Source organism: Grus americana, chromosome 4, assembly GCF_028858705.1.
Source record: "Grus americana isolate bGruAme1 chromosome 4, bGruAme1.mat, whole genome shotgun sequence".
Lineage (NCBI taxonomy): Eukaryota > Metazoa > Chordata > Aves > Gruiformes > Gruidae > Grus > Grus americana.
Genome location: NC_072855.1, coordinates 76992808 through 77014207, shown reverse-complemented (window position 1 = coordinate 77014207; position 21400 = coordinate 76992808). Strand labels below are relative to the sequence as shown.

Below are 21400 nucleotides of genomic sequence, written 5' to 3'. Positions count from 1 at the left end.
CAACCGTAGCTGCTCAAGCCACTCTGTTAAGATGTCTTTCCACTTGCCTTGCCAGTCACAATGATGAGTATGAATATAGTACTTAAACTGCTCCAAGTTTTCACTTCAGCTTTGTTTCAAGTAACCACAAGAAATACAGCCTCCTCAATGCTCATACAGAAATACTTAACAAGACAGATTTCCACAGTTTCGGTACCCATACATTTTGGCATCTCAAGAACCAATTCAAGTTAATGAGTTTCATCTAGAAATTAAAAAGCTGTAAATAAAATGAGATAAAATCATGTTACAACAAAATGCAGAATTAAGATCTGAATAAAATATGCCTGGATGCAATCAGCAGTCAATCAGAATGACAAATGGTTTCAAATTAAAGAATTTTAATGGAGCCTTAAAGCCTAGATACAGAAACAGAGTTGCAGACAGCCACGAGTTCAGTTCCAAATGTCCAGGATTTCCAGGTAATGCCACCAATATCTAAGTTTCTAAGGCTGTAACTGAGAGGTGAAGTTTGCTTAAAGCTTTTTTTGGCATTTCTTTTTTTTTTTTTTTTTATAAATGAGGATATAATTTTCCCAAAGTTCTGTAATCTTCAACTTTTTATTTTCAAGCTATGTTTTACTTCAGGTGAATGTCTGGCTTTGGTTTTTATCCTACTAGTATATTAAAAAAAAAGTGGGAAAAATAACATGTGAACACATTACAGTTGTTTCTTCTGACTATGCTTACTAGTCAGGTGAGAAGTCTGGAGTTTGTACATGTACAAATGGAGCACTTTGGAACATGAGGTCCATTCTTCTCACCCACGCCATAATTAGCTGTCAGTTTCTCCATGTACATTTTCCATGTGCACTTTGAGGTAGTCATTTCTTGTAAACTTCTTGTGGCAAAGCTGGCATTCTGCCATCGGTCGATTGGGGTTGTGAGTCAGCTTGTGTCGGATCAGCATTTTCTTCAGGCTGAAGGACAGATCACAAACCTAAGGCAGTGAAGATAAGACAAAGACAAAAGTTGTCTTAAAACTTCAAGCACGCATAAAGCTCCTTATGTTACATCACTGAGGCCAGAGCCACACATACTTGCAATAAATGATAACAAATGAGCTGGTCTTTGGAAGATTAACTCCTTCAGAGAGCACTTTAAAGATTATTACTCTGCCTGGTATCTTTCAATGTTATACATTGACAGTGGTACCACAGACACAGGGTGGGGAAGGAAAAAGGACTCTGTCTTTAAAATATCAACACACCAAGGCGTCCCAGTTACACTGCAGGGTTTTTTTTAAAACCTAATATTCTATCTGGGATGCAGCAAAAATTATGACAAAACATCACAAGCCTCTGTCAATTCGACCTCAAAAGAAGTATTTTGTTCTTGATCTCCAGAATGACATCTGTGGGTTCCTAAAAAATCAGTTCAAATCACTCAGTTACAAGGAGGGACGACTGAGAAACAAGAGGCTCTGAAGACTGCAAGAAAGGTTAATAATTATTATAGAGGAAACCTCATTGTTCCAGTCTTCCTCTGCCTGGCCAAGAAAACAGAAGACATCTTGCAAATGAAGGTGCAATTCATTCCCTATATCATCTGGTGTGCTGCTTCCCTTCCTCCACTGTTCTCCAAGCAGTCTGGTTCATTCTGCCATTTGAATAAATGGATAGAGGGATGAGGGACTCTGCCATCTAAAACCATCACTTCTTATAACCATTCCTGTACTGAAGTCAAAATGAAAGGTTAAGAACAAGTTCAGTCAAGAGCAATTAGAATGAAAAGTTAAGAATCTGTAGGCAAGACATCAAGTTAATTGAAATCGTGCAGGTACATGGTCATATTCACCCTCCATCCAGGTACATATTGTATGCATGAATTTCCCAGAAAGAAAAAAAAAAATTAGAAAGTATGCTCCTGATTTGACAAATGAAATAGGCAGGACTCATATAATTAAAGACGACTGAACATCCATAGGGTTGCAATCTTAGAATTGCAGGTTCCAGAACCTTCCAAAAATGTCTTCCATGCAGAGGAAACTAAGAGAACCCAGAACAATCCCTCTTTAGAAAAACAAAATTTTAAATTCATATTGATATCAAACTAGCAATGAAAATGCTGAATGATTACTGCTTCCTTTTGAAACAGAGACAGACAAATAGAACTGACTATCAAAGTAGATAATCTTGACCTGCAGTATATGTATTTTATGCCAATTAAGGCAAAACCATACAACGACCATAAAAAGGGCAACTGCTGAGGGCAAGTTTGGTACCCAAAATAATTTTTCGCCAGACAAAAACACTGCATGTGCTGTTGCAATGGAACATTTTTGAATTTATGACATGATGTAATACTGAGGACTTTTATACAGCAGCTGTAACTCTCCAACTTTTTCCCCTCGATGTATAATTACCTCTTTCAGACCCAAGCAACAGTGACCCTTTTGTTATGTGACAGCAAACGTCACTTAACAGCATCCACTGGTCAGGTCTTAATACTGCTTTTGCGAAATACCATTTTCTTTTCCTCTTCGACAGAAGACACAAAGTGACCTCAAAACATTTATCTAATCATAACCATCATGCTTGCTCACAAGTCTCAACATGTTAAAAGTATCATATACTTCTAAACACAACATGTTTCTTGAAAGCCAGGAAGCAGATCAAGGATATACACACATACAAGATACGTATGTGTTCTATGCATCTTACACACTCCTCTTCATTTTTAAAGTAACTAGCTTGTAACACAGTCTTAAAGTACTTTTTTTTTTTTTCATTTATAATGCTCATGTAACAACTAGTATAATGTGTCCAGCTGTTCCTTCAAGGCTCTAGCATGTTCTACTACCTAACTTCTTCCAAAAAAAAACCAAACCAAAACCCAAACCCAAAAAAACCACGGAACACGCAGGATCATTACTTAAAGATATGATAAATCTTGTGCTGTACTTATGCATAACAGTTTTTCAGTTTTTTTTCCAGGTTTTTTTAAGTGTTTGCTTTGTATTTCAATTTTATAAGCAAGACTGACATGTTATAGATTTACAACCATGCTTCTAGTGTGCACTTGAACTCTAATCAATCTCTTCAAAATGATCAAAGTTTTGATAGAGTAGGGAGGATGGAAGAGACTGACATTTGAAAGTAAGTGTAGGGTCAACTAAAGGCAGAGTGGAGGGAAATACTGTAGAGGAAAGAAACCAGGACCAGCAGTACATGACCTTTCTACCAACAAAGAATAATCTGTTGTCTCTGAAGCAACTGAAGTTCAACTGGCCTTCCAGTGAAAAACAGGCTGTTCTTCAGAGGACAGAAATCTAATATATTGGGGAAAAAAAATATGTTTTGTATTTCCATATTTCAGTTATTTTCACTTTCCCATGTGATATACAATAGAATTTTCACCTTAAAATGGGAATATTCAGTTTCCACTACTATCAGTGGGATGTGAGAGCTTTGAGTCATTAACAGTAAGTTCTGAAAATGCTTTTGTGGACTGATAAGACACAGAAATAGCCACATAAATAAACTGTAGCATCTTCATTGAACAGGGTACAAGGATTACTTTTACATGTAGCCCAATTCTGCACTGTAATGTCTGTTCCATATGCCTGAGAGTGAGAGAAGAAGAGAAGACATGGCTTTTATCTCTAATTCTGGAAGAAAACTATATTTAAAGCAAAAATGCAGTCTAAAAAAATTGGTATGTAATAGTTTATATTGGGTCGGGAGAGGTGCGCTGTCAAGTGAAGCCTACTCTTGAGCCCCTAAAATAGCCATTTTTCAATAGCCAAAAGCTTTCTTCAGTTCTTTGGCACTGAAGGCAACTCCTGTTTGTAAATGCCAATGGTACTAAGAAACAAAGAAAGTTCTGACAGCAAACGTTAATATGTTTTTAGAAGAAAGAGCTGAATAGTTTCTATGACCGCTTCTAATGCCAGATAGGAAACAGGACCAAACGTGTCAATCCTCTTAAGACTTTTGTCTTTCAGTGTGGCTTCATGTATGATTACATTTATGAATATGCATTAATCATTGAAGACACAGTCTGGTTTTCACCTTTAAAGGATTCTTATTGGGTCTGGGCAGTGGACTTACAGACTTTTCCAATTACTTTAATGAGTAAGGGATGCCTTCACCCCTTAAAACATACAATGGAAATGGAGAAAAAATCCAGAAAATAGTAACAAAAATTATTATGAACGTGAGAAGTTGTCATGCAAAGTGTTGGAAGGAGAAACAACTTCAGAGAAGTTGACTAGGACGGAACATGGCACTTGTACAGAAAGCAATGAACAGAATAGCTATTAACCCTTTTTGTTAATGAAAGAACTAAAAGACAGTTACTGAAATTCCATTGCAGTAACCCGACACACTCTCCTCTCCCCTAAATCTCTTTCCACAGTTAAGAATTTGTGGAAGTTGTTGCCATAAATTACCACTCAAGGCATTATAAGAAAAATAGTAAGAACTTCTACAACTGTCTTTAGCAGGACAAAAAATTGTAGGTGAGAATGTTTGAGCATAAAAAGCAATCTTTAGTTTCGGGGAACCAACAATAAATGTCTCCCGTAGGTACATTTTTCTGTAACTGTCCACTACTGGTTTTCCTGTAACTTCTGCTGAACCATCTGGTAATATGCAATGTGCGAGACAGCTCTGGAGGAATGGTCTGCTCTGGGTGACATTTACTATGTCCCCAGCATCCACCAAAGTGGAGTCCAGATGAAATAAGGAGTAACTATTGAAAGCAAAACTTTCAACACCCTCCAAGTGTGCATTAGCCAGCCACACCATGGTAGGCACCTGGGCAACTGAAGAGTGTATGAATGAATAGTAGAGGCAACTGTTGTTTATGTCCAAACCCCAAAAAGTCAGCAACCTCTGCAATGTGCAGCTGGCAAAAGACCAGTGCTGAAGCAATAAGTATTAAAAAAAATCTCCACTAAATGAACGTACACAAAAATTCTCAGAGAAGGACTAGGACTAGACACAGATTACAGCTGTTTCTAGAAACACTATGATTTGGGAAAATACAGTTCTATCTAATTAATGAGGAAAGCTGAAGGAACAGTTGAAGCAGGAAAGTGTATTTTTATACAGCTCCTATTTTCAATTAAAGAAAGTAAAAAGAATCAAATATAACCACCACCCCAAATTGGTCTGAAAAAGAACACTGTGAATCCAAGACCAGTGAATCTTGGATCCACCGCGTGGAAAAAATTGCAATTACACTGCAAGCTAGCCAATAGCTGATAAACAATATAACAATCTGAAAACTGAAAAAGTTATTGACAATGATTTGGAATTAGAGAACTCCTCAAGGTACTATATAAAGCAAGGCTGAGATTATCCCAAAAGAATACAGCAAATCTCCTGACTTGTAGACATCAGCAAAATATTGTAGCTGAAATTTTTCATTAAATTACATTTTATCTGCAATGAAATGTTACAGGTTATTTATTAAAAGCCAGATCAATTAATAGACCCTTGTGACTGTCATGCCAAGTGATTATTCTGATTTTGCATCTAATTTTAGAAATATATGAACAAATTTACAACTGTTCAAACTGAGTCACCTGGGATATAAGTGAAAGCTGGTGGTGCCTCTGTGACTAGTTCATTAAGAGTTAATATCACAAAACAAAGCACCTGTACTAATTCTATACTCTATTCTGATGCCCTTCTCTAAATCCTCAAGCAACAACTTAAATTCTGGCATTTGACAATTTTGAATGACATTATTTTCCAACAGTTTCTGCACATTCAGCAGCCACACCTATCTTCTAAAAGCTATGAGATATGTTGTATACAGGATGGGGTATGCTGAATGAAAGGAACTTGAGAGGGATCTATGAAGTGTAATAAAATATGCTACATTTCAGCACTGCAAGCATACACAGCATCTGCAATTTCCTCACGGAACAGAAAAAAAACCAAAACTATGAGCAGACGTTGAAAATATCAGACCAGATTTCACGAAACAGAAATTGGAAATTCTGAATTCATATTTGTGTCATTCAACAACATCAGAAGCATTCAGATTCCATGTAATGAAATAAATACCTTTTCCTGTATAAACTAATCTCCAACTATTAACCTGTCATACAATTTATACAGGAACCCAACCAGCATGAATTTGTAACTTGCAACATCCAAATTGCCTTAATAATGGTGAAAATAACTCTTAAGGGATCCAGAACCATAAAATAAAAGGGTGTGCAACGCTCTTGGCAACTGAAGAGGGTACATAAATTCCCTGAATGGTCTTTCATTAGTTAGGCAATCAAAGATCATATGAAGTGTAACTTTATGCCACAGCCAATAGGTGCAAGGCCATAGTCTCATTGCAATTAAGTCCTGCTGCTGCACTGAAGTCAAGAAGACAAAGGGATAAATCAACTCACATCACACTGAAACGGCTTCTCTCCGGTGTGGGTTCTCATGTGCTCATCCAAGCCTCGCTTTTGACTGAAAGCCTTGTTACACTCTGAACACTGGTATGGCTTTTCCTGTATGAAATGACAACAGTGAGTGAAAGTGAGTCAACGCAGAGCCCAAGTCATTAAAGGAGTGGAATTCCATGCTGGATGGTGCAAGTTTTATATTCTCTCTAAGGGATTACAGTCAGTGAAAACAACAGAAAACGACTTTCAAATGATTAAGTGAAAGCTGGGAAAGCTGTGGCCTGACAGTTTCCACTTCAACACCCACTTATGAATTAATTATCTGTTCCAGTCTTTCAAACCCAGCCATTTTGGGAGTCTGTTTTTCGTAAAGTGAAAGGTGCAGCAACATAAAATTCAGATGTACTTTCTTTTATCCTCCACAAAAGCTTAAAGCATAACGACAAGTAAGATGTCTATAAAAACCTCAGGTTTGTTAGCAGGTTCGCAAGCAAGGGGAGATGTGAAGAAAGGAAGAGGGGGTACAAGGAAACCTTGTGGTAGAGAAAAAACTTATTTTGGGAAGTGGTGACAGAAGGTTAATCACATATTCATTGCAGAATCTCAAAAGAAATGCAGATGGCAACCAAGCCATCTGTATTTTTATTAGAACTATTGGTTAGCAGCTACTGTAACACATGATGTTATAAAAGTTGCAAGCTCACTGACCTCCATTAAATAATTAAGAGACATGTACGGAAAACCACTTATATAAAGATTTTCTTCTCTGAAGTTCTTCCTTAATACACAAATTTATATAAGGTGTAATTCCTCCTTTATTCCACTAAAGTTACAAAAGAACTGTATGGAAAACAAAATTTAAATAAATCAATTACATGTAAGGTTAGTATTATGGCACTGCACATTGCCTCATTAAAATTTTGATGCTCTAGAGGCACCTTTATTTTTGAATCAAACCATTTTACTTCTTTCACTCTCATTCTACTTTTTTCTGTGGTCCCTAATTCTGTATTGCTTAAGTTCTAAAGATGGGTATTTTTGGTAAAGTAAAAAATTTTTCTGAATTTAAACTGAAAACAAAGATTGAAAATCAATAGGCAATAAAAATGCTAAGTCTATGACTTAACAAATAATAGGCAGTAATCTTAATGGTCTTTTGGGAGATAATGTGGGATCCAAGGATAAGTAAGAAGGAACAACTCAGATTAGGTGTTGAAGCTACAAAGTGAAGAAATTCTCTGGTTATTGAAGGCCTGTTCTCAGTATGTAGAGGACAATCATGTCTCCAGATATTGCTGAATCCTGCCAGGTACTTGGCATAAACCGTATGTGTAATACAACAGACTAAAAATCAGTGTTGTTCTGGGTACGTCTCAGCTCTCCCTTTAGGGCAGCTCTTTGCAGGTACAGAGATCTGGGGGGATGAAGACTGGGTTCTTCATTTTGGAGCACCCTCCCATGATGTTTCTGGGACAAGGCAGCGTCATAGACAGTAACACCCCAACTTACAGTGGCAGGAATCCTTTAGCTCACCAAAACCAGGTCATAAGATATGTACGCAGGGAAAAGTGTTTCTCCAGCCATTTCAATTTCAGATATGAGTAAATCATGAGATAAAGTACATTTCAGTATGATGCAAGATAAATTTTTCTACTGGTACATGGTACCCAGCTGCATATAATCAAACAGGCCTAAAGGGAAGCCACTAATGAGCTTTTCTTGCAAGATTCTCCTTACACACGTTTATCGTCTTTGTGTGTTTTTCATCATTAGCTTCATTTTGTAATTTCCATGATTCTTCAGTATAGACTAAAACATAACAAATTACCCACAAAAGATCTGAGTTGATCTTAAAAAAATTGGCATCTAGACCAAAAACTTCATGTCACAGGGAATTTTGCTAGACTGACTAAAGACTTCATGGAGCAGGTCTGTAATTTTTAAGGAAATGCATGAATAAGCCATAAGATAAGCAGGTTTCTGCAACACTCCCTTAATTGGTTTTGCATTGTGGTTAACATAAACCACATTTTCCGTGAGTTCTCTGAAAACAGCCTTTCTCTGTGTAGGTTGTTCGACAGAAAGTGCAAAGTAAAGTACATGATGTGTATGTCTTAAACACCTATGAAAACATTCATTATTGCAAACTGTACCAGATGTACTTGCTCACTTTTTATCATCTTGCTCTTCAGGTATCTGAAGAGTTAACTCTATTATCTTACTCATTTCAGAGTTAGACTTCAAGATTCCATTCTGGAGAAAGAGACATTACAAACTCTGAGAAGCTGAAGTCACAAACCTGGGCTGTAGTAGCTTCCTCAAGGTTATGTTTGGCTATTTGTATTATTCTCTACAGCAAAAAAGGGGACATCTAACCATCCCCTTGGCATTAGTATTCAAATTCACATATGTAGTGCATGAAACATATCCAAAGTTGTCTTTGATCTAATTTTAGATTCCTTACATCTGCATATTCCAGTGACTTCAGCAGACAATTCTGATTCACACCAGCCCCCTCTGCCCTAAGCTAAGCTGCCCTTCATTCACATTTGTGTCCTTTTCAGTACAATTGGTAGTGTTGTCCAGAGCAAAACTTGGCCCTAAGGTTCTGTCCAGAGAAAAAGGATTTTTGTTGGTTTTGAAGATTACATTGTTCTCAGAGACCAATTTCTTCAAAACATTCTGTGCTTTTTCTTTTCTCTCTCCCCCTTCTTCCCCTCATATCGAATTTCCATTGCACAATACTTGGAGAAGGCAACATTTGTAACATGGAAAAGATGATGTTGGCTTGGCATAACCACCACTGCTCTAAACCTGTACAGAAAGAAAATAGATAAAAAACACAGCAGTAAGTCTGAAAGAAAGTTAATGCCACCACAAAAGGACAACACGGATCAACAATGAGATTAGAAGAAAGCTGGACAAATTTAAAACATCAAGCAAAGGGAAAAACCTGCTAACTGTCAACAAAACAGGAGGTCATTGGGAAGATCATACAAGTCTGACTTCAGAGGAGTGAGCAACTGCTAGTACTATAAATCCACTCTCTGTTCAAAAAGCATCTGCCAGGCCATGGCTATGGTGGCAGCAAAGCCAAAGGATTACATGTGTTTTCTTTTACTGATGATATAAATGAGGAAGGGAGCAGGGAGAGTGAGAGACAGGATGTAGCTGATACTGAAGTGATTTAAGTACATCAGGTATAAACAGAAATATGTAGATCAGGAAGATCTGTGTAGATTCCTGCCTCTAGACAAAGAAAGGCCAAGGACAGCCCAAATGGGACTTGCTATTCTGGAAGGTGCTTCGCTGTAAGACTGGTATGCCAACTTAGAAGCTCCCGTCTCTGATAATTTTTACTTCACTACATTAAAACTGAGAGGAAGTCAACATTTTAACAGCTATGGCAAATAAAGTAATGCCTGCAATGCACACTTTATCTGTCTGTGGATAGCCAAATCATAAATGACTACCTTGGATTCTATGAAAATTGTGCTTCACATTAGAAAGACATCAGAACATGACAAATTCTCAAGGCCATCAGACACCACCTTTAACAGATTGAGAGAACATGTGTACAGAGTATCCTGCAACCATGGCAGATGGAAATACTTAAATGCAGAATATTTGAACTGCTAACTGCTGCTGTAGTTGACTGTATCTCCCTTAAGAAATATAAATACATTATGTATATCAGCTTAATACTAGTGTATATGGTTGTTTTTGTAAAACTGGTAAAATTGATTACACAGGTAAAACATGAATGACTTTGGTAGGAGTATCTCCAAATAAATTTTCTAATCTGAATGTAGAATTATAACATGAGCTCATTACTCTTAATAAATATCATTTGCTGCTATATGTATTTTCATTATCACTTGAACACTGGGTTGGTAAAAAATTTGGTTTGAAAAAATCAGCAAGGATGAAAAAATGTGGCCTAGAATGAACAAACATGACCAGCCATTACATTAAAATACACTGGTCAGGCTTGCAGCTACCAAGAGCTGACCTTTCAAACAGAATCCTGAAAATCCTATAGCTTTACCAACCTGAGAATGCAGAAAAAGATAGTGGTGTTATCTGCTTACAAACCAGGAGGACAGTGACAAATACAGACTTCAGGAAGCATTATCTAAAGGGTACCTTAGGCATTGAGGGAATGAGGTTATGTTTAAGACACCTGCATATTTCACATAAACTCTTTGCTCTGTGTGTTTTAAACCTTTTCCTAATACCAGTAACACTTTGTTTCAATTATTACTAATTATTAATGCTGATGCGTCCCTCAAACCACACTCAAGAGCTCTTCAGCCAGTTGTACATGGCACGTATCAAAGACGGTGACTAGAACAGGTATCATCCTGTTAAATTCCCCACTGGAACGTGAACTGAAGGTTCAGGTCTACAAGAGCCTGAAAAGCATGATCTCGGGGGCCTGGAAAAGACTCTGACCCAAGGCAGCCTAACATGAGGTTCACAATGCATGCCCATAAGCAACCAGCAACCTACCTTACGGCCTCACTAACAGCAAACTTCTACCAGAAGTTAAGCAGAACAGTGATGAATGAGTAACAGAAGTCCTAGAGAATCGGATGGATCTTTCTGCTTGGTCTAGAAACTCCTCACAGATTGTGCCAGACCATGCTGAGGGCCAGCCCAAGTGAGTTGTTCTTTACAAGAAAACCTGTTAGACAGCAGCTGTGGTAACAGACCTTTGAGCCTCAGCAAATTCCCATGCCAATGCACAGGGTTTTTCTACATTTAAGAAGAGCGATGGGTAGTTTCGCTACCAATGAAATGGTGACATGCAATGTATTGCTCAATTCTTTTTAAAAGACCAGCTTTCACCTTAATCAAAGGGGTGGAAATTGAGGTATAGTGCAGTAGGACAGTAAAGTGCCTTCTGAAACAAGAGTGGCTTATGTAGTTGATGTTCAGTTACATTTCATCCCTAAAAAAAAAAAAAAACCAACCACCAAAACCCTAAGCTGATTAATGTCAGGAAAAAAACATCAGTGATACTTTCTGCTAGGTCATCACCACTAGCAACACATCCCCTGTTGAGAGAGAGGCTAAGTCACTTAAGATCACAGATGGTGTGAGTTAATGGAGTCCAGTTTTGTATTTAAGTGTAAAAAATGTGCAAGAACTAACAAGATGCTCTCTTAGTAACTGGAAGGTTTTTAGGAGTTACAGGCCTCTGTGGGTGAACCACTTGCTACTTCAACTATGAGACTTGCATTACATTAGTAAAGTAATGTTGACACAGGAAGACAAAAGCTGCTGAGAATTTACAACTCTACAGAAGTAGTAGATTAAATAACGATTAAAACTCAATAAACAATCACTTTACAAGTACACATCTACTCAGTTGAGAAGTAAAATCCTTTAAAAAATATTTCCAATAACTAGAGCAGGCACAGAAAACAATTGCGAAAGAATTTCAGCAAATTTAAACAAAAAAGTCACTTTTATTAGAAGTTACTGATGTTTTTGTTAAAAACATCTCAATTAATTCAGTTTTGGGGGTTTTGGAAAAAAAAATCTGGAATTCTGGCAATAAAATTTATAATGAAAATAAAAACATGAGTCTTCACTGAAATGCCTGCCAGAAGAAAAAAAGGTGTATTTATTCAAAAGCTCTAGTATACGCAATTAGTTGGACTTCAGTATACCATTAACTTCCCATTTTCCATAGTATTTCTGCCTATTTGCTACCTACAATCTGTAAAGTTTTTATTTCTTTGGTTTTTTTAAACTGCTCAAGTAATTTCTTCCGCTAAGATATAGTGAAGGAGGGTTTATTTAATCAGCCATGAAGAAAATTCAATAGATGCTGATCTTCTCTTGGAAAAAGAACAGTATCAATATAAAAAAAACCAAAAATATTTTCACTCTACAAGGAAAAGACAATAATCAGTCAACATTACATAAAAAAAGAGTGTGAAAATATACGCGCAGTGGGATTCAAACCTTCTATGTTCTGTATACAAACACAGATTCCACAGGCAAGGAAACCACAGCACTGGCAAAGTCATCATCCTCAGACAGATGTTTGTGTACTCACTTGTGTCTCACCAATAAGGAAATACAGAGAAAATCTAATACTGAAAAAAATTCAAAATTCAATCAACACCTCATATTATTTCATTACACACTGTCATGTGCATAGAGGACTATATTTAGTACCCAATGTAATTTTTTTTTTTTTTTTGGCAATAGCATGGTATGCTGTTTCTAGAACACATGACTTTTTTAAAAAAAAACTTTAAGCCCAAACATTTCCTGGGAAATACACAAGTGAAATTATGCCACAATTGTCAATATTGTTCTTGCTTTTTTTTTAATTATTATTTTAATATTCCTCTGGGTTAAAAAAAAAAGAATATAGAGGGTTGTGTAAAATTCCAAATGAGTGCCTTGGAAAGACTGTTAACTCAGTCTTTCTGGATGAGAATGGTTTTCTTGTACTGTCTCAGCAGTAAGCTGAAACATGGAGTTGAAGAGAAAACCTCAACAGGAGGCTGCCTAGCTTCTATACCTATCATGACTTATACCTATTCCCATGAAATTCATAAATACAACTCAGAATTAACTCAAGGTTGGCTAACTCTCACACATACTGTGTCAGGCCTTGGGTCCTTAACTTCTAAGGATATTTCTACATTGAAGCCACTTAAATGACAGCAGCCCAGGTACACATATTCATAAAAGCTTCAGACTAATACTCTCAGCCACCACTAACAAATTAACTGTGAGATTAAGGAGTTCAAGAGTTGACTTCAAATCATATCAGATACTCAGGCCACTAGATCACACCAATCCTTGCAATTTTGAGGCTACACTGCTAACAGTATCCAAGCTGCCCAGCTTCAAATGAACAAGAAAGAACAGGAGACAAATATTGTGAGTACTGATAGCTTAAGTGTCCAGAAGCTATGTAACATCAACTGCAATCTATTGATCAGTTCCATGCACCATATATATATATATATATATGTGTGTGTGTGTGTATATATATATCTGTGTGTGTACACACATATATATAAAAACATACACACTGGCTAACATTTCAAGTGTGGACAAATAAAGTTAGTTGCAGAGTTAGAAAAATATGCCTATCACTTAATTTGCTGTATTTCTTACGGTACAATCTCTGAACATTAGGTGCTCGTTTAAACACACTTAAAGATTAGTGCAGTTTTAAATAGCAGGCACTTATGCATGAAACAGAGAAATGTACCTACTAATACATTGTAATTTCTCTAATTTTTAAATATTACCTCAGAAACATACAATTTGAGCATTAGAGCCAGCAGCCTTCCAACTACCAGAAATCACACTTTCAAACAAGCTATAAAAATTATATTTTTCTGTTATGCCTTCGAAGTATAAATATGAAATATTCAAACCAAGTTATGAAAAAGCATTTGCAAATGGCTTCTAACCTTTCTGATTTGCCATGTATTTAACTGAAACAAACTGTCATAAAACTACCACTTTCAAAAGTAATGAAAACATCAATTTGATGTGACAATAACTCTGGGCACCTATCAATGATCATATTTCCAAACATTAACAATTGTATTGCAGTAACATACAATAATTTCTCTACACGTTTAAGCTCAAACTATGTAATGTTATGTCAGGCACTGAATAAAGCCTTAGGAAAGAGCTGAAGTTTACTGCACTGTGAAGGTTGGAAGTATGGATGTATTTACAGACCATATCAGCTTTGAGGAAATTCATTTTATCAAGAACTTCAATGAGTTCCTCATTTATTTTTTCGTAGGCTGTTATATGTCATCTTCTTAAGAAGAAAAAAACCCAAAACACAACCATAAACTAAACACATTTACTTTCATAGAAATAATCAGTACTCGGGTGACATTTTACTATTAGGTGGTTGGTATTTTCTTCTCCTTACATTGTCGATAGGGGGTTTGGCTTACCTTCTCTGTTTACTCCAGAGTTTGAGCTGAAACCTGTGGCCACCCAGGCTGTACTCAGTTTAGCAGCTGCCAGACCTTAATCAACTTTCTACAATGATTTTTCCAGCAGCCTTCCCTGATCCACAGGATCAGGTTTGGCATTTAATCCCACTGGTAAAATATATCTAGATTTAATCTCTACAACGACATTTTCCTTGTTGAATGTCATATTATTACTTTTAAGCTACTTTACAATTTTTCTGGCCAAAAGACCAGACTCTTTTTACAAGATATTGACAAGAACAGCCCTTAAGGAAGAGTGCTACGATTACATTTATTTCCACATTGCTAGGTTTAGTTGATATAAGAATACCTTCTGGATTTATACATCTTTTTATTTATTCTTTGATTAATTATTTTGCATGCAAGAATAAATTTCAAAACAAAATGTATGTGTAGTGTAGGAAAGGATAAGAAAAGGAATAGCCAACATCCTTACAATCTTTTGAAAAGTCAACACATCAGATGCCTGAAGAGAGAAATTTCAAAGTGTGACTTTTCTTGTTCTCAGAACTGACAAAAATAAACATTGGCAAACACGCTACATTTTTTATTTGCTAATCTTTGGTTTTGTCTTTGTTTAAATGGCCTAGGATCACAGAACAAGTTATAGTGAATTAGTATCATGCTGAGGGGTTTCAAGCTATTTCAGCACAGGTATAATCTTTTTTCACTGGAAAAGTTCTTACATAGTACAGTTAGAATACATCTCCTTTAGTGTTTATATTTACATCAGGTGTGTGCTTGTGAAGCACACTTCCCAAATGTCCTGTTACTGTGCTTTGGTGCACACTTCCAAAATGTTTTGGACTGCACAACCTGGATTCCTTTTGGACAAAATGAAACCAGAAGGTTTAATGCATTCCACGGAGCGCTATTGTGCATTCAGTCCAGAGGACCAGACTACACAAAATCTGCACTAAAATCGTTGAAACATATACAAGATAAACATCAGGTCCTCAGCATCAACTGTTTCACTTTACATACCTACTACTGCATTGTACTACTTGTTAGCATACACATAGTCTCTGGTTTCCAGAGTGAAGAATTTGACCACGACTACCATGAACACCACAGAGGTGCTAAAACGTGACTGTGTGCATTTGCTTCAAAAAGGACTTAGATGTCATTAGCTCAGAATTTTCAGTTCAGCTTATATTGTTCTAAAGATCCGGATCTAAAGATCTGAAATGCTCAAAGCTGGAAATTCAACTATCAGTATTACATACAAATATTCTAGGCTATCAATCTCATAAAGTAAACCATCCTAATATCCGTAACTCTTAATCACTTCTACAAAACAGAGTAAGGAGAGAATCTGACTAAATGAGCAAGAGTACTGGAGAATTCCCACCTTTTTCTCCACCAAGTAGCATGCACCTGCTTGAGAATGAAATGGTAGGAAAAAGGAAGACAGAGAACACCTCAGGCAGTAACCACATAACCTACATACTAAAGAGCTGTTTTCTCTACTGAAAGGGGTTTTTTTGTTTGTTTCCTGGATAATATCTTTCTAGATTTTTTTTTTCTTCTCTCAACACACTACTTTTATCTTCTTCCTCCTGTTTCAACATTAAAGTCCTCAGTTTTTCTTTCAGTCCAATTTTATAGAAGCATTTTGGAGCCAGCCTGCAAATTCCAAAGATTTTTTTTTTTTTTTGCTTACATATACCAGAGACAAAGTATGATGATGTATCAGAGTATATGTAAGCAAAAAGTTACATAGAAAAGGTAGTAGGAAGCAGCCAAACAAAAATAGAACAGCAAATTCTCTACTAAGGCACAGAATTATTTTTCAGAGTATAGCTACGAGCAAGAAACATCCCAAGAAAGCAGACTAAGTTTTCCATTCTGTGCCATTAAAAATCTCTACTTTGAAATTACTTTTTTTTTTAATTGTTAACATATCTGAGCACTTTATTATCTGCACTGCGTAGGTAATCAGAACTAATGTATACAACTAAAAAAAAAAATACAATTATGGAGAAAAATTACACAGCTTTCCTCCACTGAACCACTGCATTTGCTAGGACCGCAGAATATGCAATCCTGCTCTAAATAACTGCTATCAGTTAATTTACAGCTTTTAAACAATGAAGATAATGTTTATAAAGTTCTCTAACCTCACTCATGAGCACGCATTTTGGAAGAAATCATCACTTGGTATATAACACTATAGTCAATGGAGATACATCATTACAGGCTCTAATGGTCTATTCTTATTCTTTTTTTCTCTACTACTTTTCTCCAGAGGCTGCGGGGTTTGTTGTTTTTACTCAAACTGTATGACAAATCAGGAAAAAATTAAAATTGACACTATTTTCAGAGCTGGTCTTGTTTACTGTTCCTCCCACTCACAGCCATGTAGAACATATATGGTAATGAAATTTCTGCTGGTGCAAAAAAAGTAATAAGGACAGTAACAACAGAAAAGATTTTATAGCACTTCTTAAAGTGATTTAACAGCTGGAAAGAAGGAAAAACAACTAACAACATGGGGCTAGCCTGCTCCCAGTGAACCACCGTGAAGCATTGCACAAACTACTGGTAACTTCTAAACTAAAGTTTGGGGTACACAAGCTAAAACTTTATCTAGGATCTCCAGTTAATACCCTCAAGATCTAGATAGAATGGTAGAAAGTTAAACAAACAGTTTTGATCTTATCTTTACTTATTTAGAAAGCTATTCTGTGCACAGATTTGCATATGGAGACTATGAATTTAACTATCACCCTCCCTATTTCCTAATAGATACAGAACTTTCTGGGTTTGGCCTCAAGGCTGCCTTGACTTCTGTAAGCAGTAACAGCTCCCAAGTGATTACTAGTAAAACCTACAGTCTACTTCTAACTTTTTGCTTGTTTTATTATGGTGGATGGAGAGGCCAGAGACAGGTAGTATGTATAATGCTAGACCAGCTCAACTTCACCTGGAGATCTCCCTTTACTATGGGAATTCATATCTGGCTGTTTGAAGACAGGTCTCCATCTCTTTGCCAGCTGAGTGGGGTCAAGATCTTATCTTTGTCCTCCAGAAAATACACATACATGACAAGACCTTTCCCTAAAACAGGGAACCTTTGTGCTGAGACTCAAGGTTCAAAAATAATCTTGGAGATAATCTGCAATTTGCCTTTTATTTTGCCTTCAGTTAAATAAAGTAATTTTGCAGCTTAATAATTGTCATCAGTTAGTAAAATACAGTCTCTATATAAAAGCTCACAGTGACTGGATTTTAAGGAGACAGTAAGAATCAAAGCACTGGATATCGAAGTTTCAAGAACAGTGAAGCATTTACAGAATTATTTACTTAGTAAACAATCACAAACATTAATTTATATCTATAAATATAAATAAGCACAGGTTACAGGAAGGAGTTAGTACTGCTATTATTCCAACACATAAGAACTCAAACACAGAAAAAATAGGTCAGTAAGGGAGTAATAATTAGAACTTAACAGTTAATGACTTAAATCTTGGCCTCTTATTTTGATAAGTATAAAATATCTTGGTTAGTATAGCCTAATGTGTACACAAACAATGATTACTTACTTTTTGCCACATGATTCCTGGATAATCCTCAAGTAACCATAAAAACTAAGCTACACTTACCCTTGTGTGGGTGCGAATATGCATCTTCAATCCATCATTCTTGCTGAAGGCTTTGTCACAGTAAGGACACTGGTAAGGACGCTCACCTGAAAACATGAAAAGCATTAGAATCCATAAATGTGGCCTCCTTGTAGCACAATTATTTGTCAAACAAAAGTACTTTTTTTTTTCCTGGCCTTTACTTCACTCAGTTGAAACAAGAAGAGATCTAAGCATTAAGAAAATTACAAATAAAGGTCCACCTGAGCAGGATGCAGGGCTAGATCAAAATATTACTTTTTGCTGCTTGGTTTTGTTCTAGCAATATATCACAGAGAGCCTTGGAGAAAAAAATCAAGGAAAAAAGAAGAAAACACCAACCGCCCTTGCCCAAACCACATTCTACAGTGACTTATTCATGGTCACTTTTATGGTTAGGCATTAACTGCTCCCAAATATTTCTTCTATTTCACATCTGGTCATTTTTAGAGCCCTCTGAGTCTCAGAATCCCAATGAAATATAAAATCTACTCTTTTTTAATGTTGTATCTGAACTAACTTCTAGAAGCTAGTTAATCAAAATTTTCTGCAAATTCTGTGTCGCAATTTACGATTGAAATGGAAGCAGAAGAATCTTAGCATCTCCCTTGCAGCATCCCATATCTTAAAGGTATTTAGTTTAATGCTCCATTAAACTAGCGTCATTTAGCATCGATTTTCCCAAACTCACATTAGTGTAATGTGGATACTGAGCTATTCAGAATCAAAGAGTGAAAAGTTTCTAAGCTAGCTCCATAATTTGGAAGAAGTGATAAAACTTTGTAATTCCCCAAGGGCATTTTAATTTTTAACTCTTTAGACAATGCACTGGAATCTGAGTCAATTGCCACCTCTTCCTATACACAGCCCTTTGAGAACAAGTAGTAGGTTGTTTGTAGTACAAAAACACAGTCCAACAAATTAAGATACAATAAGTACTCTTCTATTAACAAAATGGAATTGTTTCTGCACAATCATAATGCTGAAGGTGTAACAAACCTTTATTTGAAAATACAGGTTAAGCAAAGTCCATTCTAAGTCAAAGCACAGCTTTCCACTCATGGAAGAGTCTTTACATGTACAGAGAGATTTAACATAGTCCAAATGTCAAACAATTATTAACGCTCATACTCAATCCTGGAAATTAGGTAAGTAAGATTAATTACATTTTACAGTTAAAAAAAGGAAAAATCAGACATATTTCATTGATATGCCAAAGATCAGAGTGTAAGAGAGTAGCAATAACAGAGAGAAGCATTTAAAGCTCCATGGTCCCTAATAACAGGGATATTCATCTTGACTTGGAAAAAGGAAGCCTCATTCTTCTTCTCATCTTTTCTCTGCAGGAGGTGTTCCTCCATGTTTGCTCAGAAGGAAGACATTGGATGTTTTCCTTCTTGGGAACAAGATGTCAAAGGATCACAAAAAGTATGTAATGGAAACAGCTTACAGAAAATGCTCTTCAGAAGGACCGATTGCAAATACAGTAGAGCTGATCAACTGATGTACAGATTTGAGGGGAGCTGAGATTAGATGGTTATTTAAGGAGATAAAACCCCCACTATTTAGTAGATAGACTATTCTGTTCTTTTCTGTCTTTTATTACTGTTTAATGACAGCAGCAAAAAACTGTGTAACAAAGTACTTGTGATATACAAATATTTTTCCCTCTTGTATTCTGCCATCTCTCAGAAAGCACAAGTACATGAATTTGACTTTTTTCTTTAGGATGATGACAACAATCGCTGTATTATAGTTGTATTTTCATTGAGCAGTTTGAAATATGATACTGTCTCTCTCACGAGCCTCATTGTCTTTAATACATGCCTCTGAAATCCAAACACTCCAACAGTTGTCAGTACTCAAATATTCAATTAATTCAGCTGACATTTTTATGTTTTAGGGCTTTTGAATGTAGAAGTTAAAGCTTTCAGCAGTTTGCAAGCAGATGAGCATTGACAGGTAGGAGTTGTAGCCCTCCTCCCTCTCTCCCCCATCCCCAAGTCTTTTTAAAGAGAAGACTTTTGCTTTCCAAGGATAGTTTTGAGTTTGTCTGAAATGGATTAAGTGTCCTTCAGAAATTAACCATGGAGACCATGGTACTTGACAAGGCCTTAAGAGCTTTCAGCAGATGCCAGTAGAGGGCAACAGTATGACTTCATATCAACGTTACACCTGAAAAAGTCTGGCTTTGAGCAGCTGTTATGTCCTGTAAATTTTCAATAATCTCTGCTGTTCCAAAAAGTCAGGTTTACTATTTAACACAGACTGTGAGCTCTGACTTGACATTGATGCTTGGTGGCATCCTGTTTTTCTAAATTACACATAAACAATTTCTCATGCACTTGTGTCATTAATGATTGCCAGCAATCTTTGTAGCCTGGATGCCCAAAATATATACAAGTGCCCTCGCGCTTACATAAGCAACTGTTTCCACACACATCTTTTAAGTGTGTAACATATCTTCTACCTCAAAGAGTTTTAGGATTTAACAAAAATATCTGTGGGCCACTTAAAGCAAATCTATGCTTTCAACAGCCATGTTTCTTAGAGTAAAAGTCTTTCTGTAGGCAGTCAAAAGATGAGTTTGATGTGTAAGAAATATTCAGATATTTATAGTTTTTTAATACAAAAATACTTGTATTTTAAGATGATTTGATCTGTGAACAAGAGTAAGATTCCCATCATTTGACATCAGCCGTGTGAAAATATGATGTCTAACTTTAACTAGTTGTTCTGAATCCCAATGAAGTTAAGGATACAAGAAAGATAGGATGAATCACTCTCTGGAAAGGGCCTGACTTTGTTGCCTGAGAACTGAATGAACAGCCCTCTGTCAATGCATCTTTTTCTCTATTTACTGTATGAGGAGCCTAGGCAACTAATTCGGATTAGATGTCTGAATTTATGGACAGCAGATTTTGGCATTATTACAATCCTACTTACTAACTTCTCTATCTCTGGTAAAAATTATCTTCCCTCCTTGCTTCAGAACTAGACTAGGCAAACATCATTCATGCTACCAGTCAGTTGCTCATAAGAATGATCCCAGTATCAGATTCATCCGTGAGACTACTGGGGAAGCAGCTGTTCCCCAAGAGAAGTCTCACACAGTCTATCCCACTTTAAGTCCTCTAAGATAAACAGGAGCAGTGGATCCTTTCTCTAATATTGCAATATGCAAATGGCATAAGATGACAACAGAGAAAAAATGGATTTGAAATAGTGAATGCTAAATATATTCCTCCCACACATGAAGGTTTGCTGAAGTACAATGTTTCATACAGAACTACTGCAACCGTCCACAAATGAGAGGGTTTTGTGCTTTGAGAAAGGTTAGAATTGTCACTAAGAAAAACTGAAGAGCAAGCGTGATG

At 36.4% G+C, this 21400-nt stretch overlaps 1 protein-coding gene across 2 annotated transcripts in view; it reads right to left on the bottom strand.

Moving 5' to 3' along the window:
* Positions 1-396: 396 nt before the first annotated feature.
* The window catches only part of PRDM5 (PR/SET domain 5), a 79735-nt gene continuing 58731 nt past the window's right edge, over positions 397-21400 (bottom strand). For both annotated transcript variants that reach the window (XM_054823823.1, XM_054823824.1), the window contains exons 14-16: positions 18006-18091; positions 6401-6505; positions 397-979 (exon numbers count right to left, since the gene is read on the bottom strand). In XM_054823823.1, coding sequence (XP_054679798.1) covers positions 815-979; positions 6401-6505; positions 18006-18091 — 356 coding nt within the window. In that variant the 3' untranslated portion in view covers positions 397-814. The remainder of the gene's footprint in view (positions 980-6400; positions 6506-18005; positions 18092-21400) is intronic.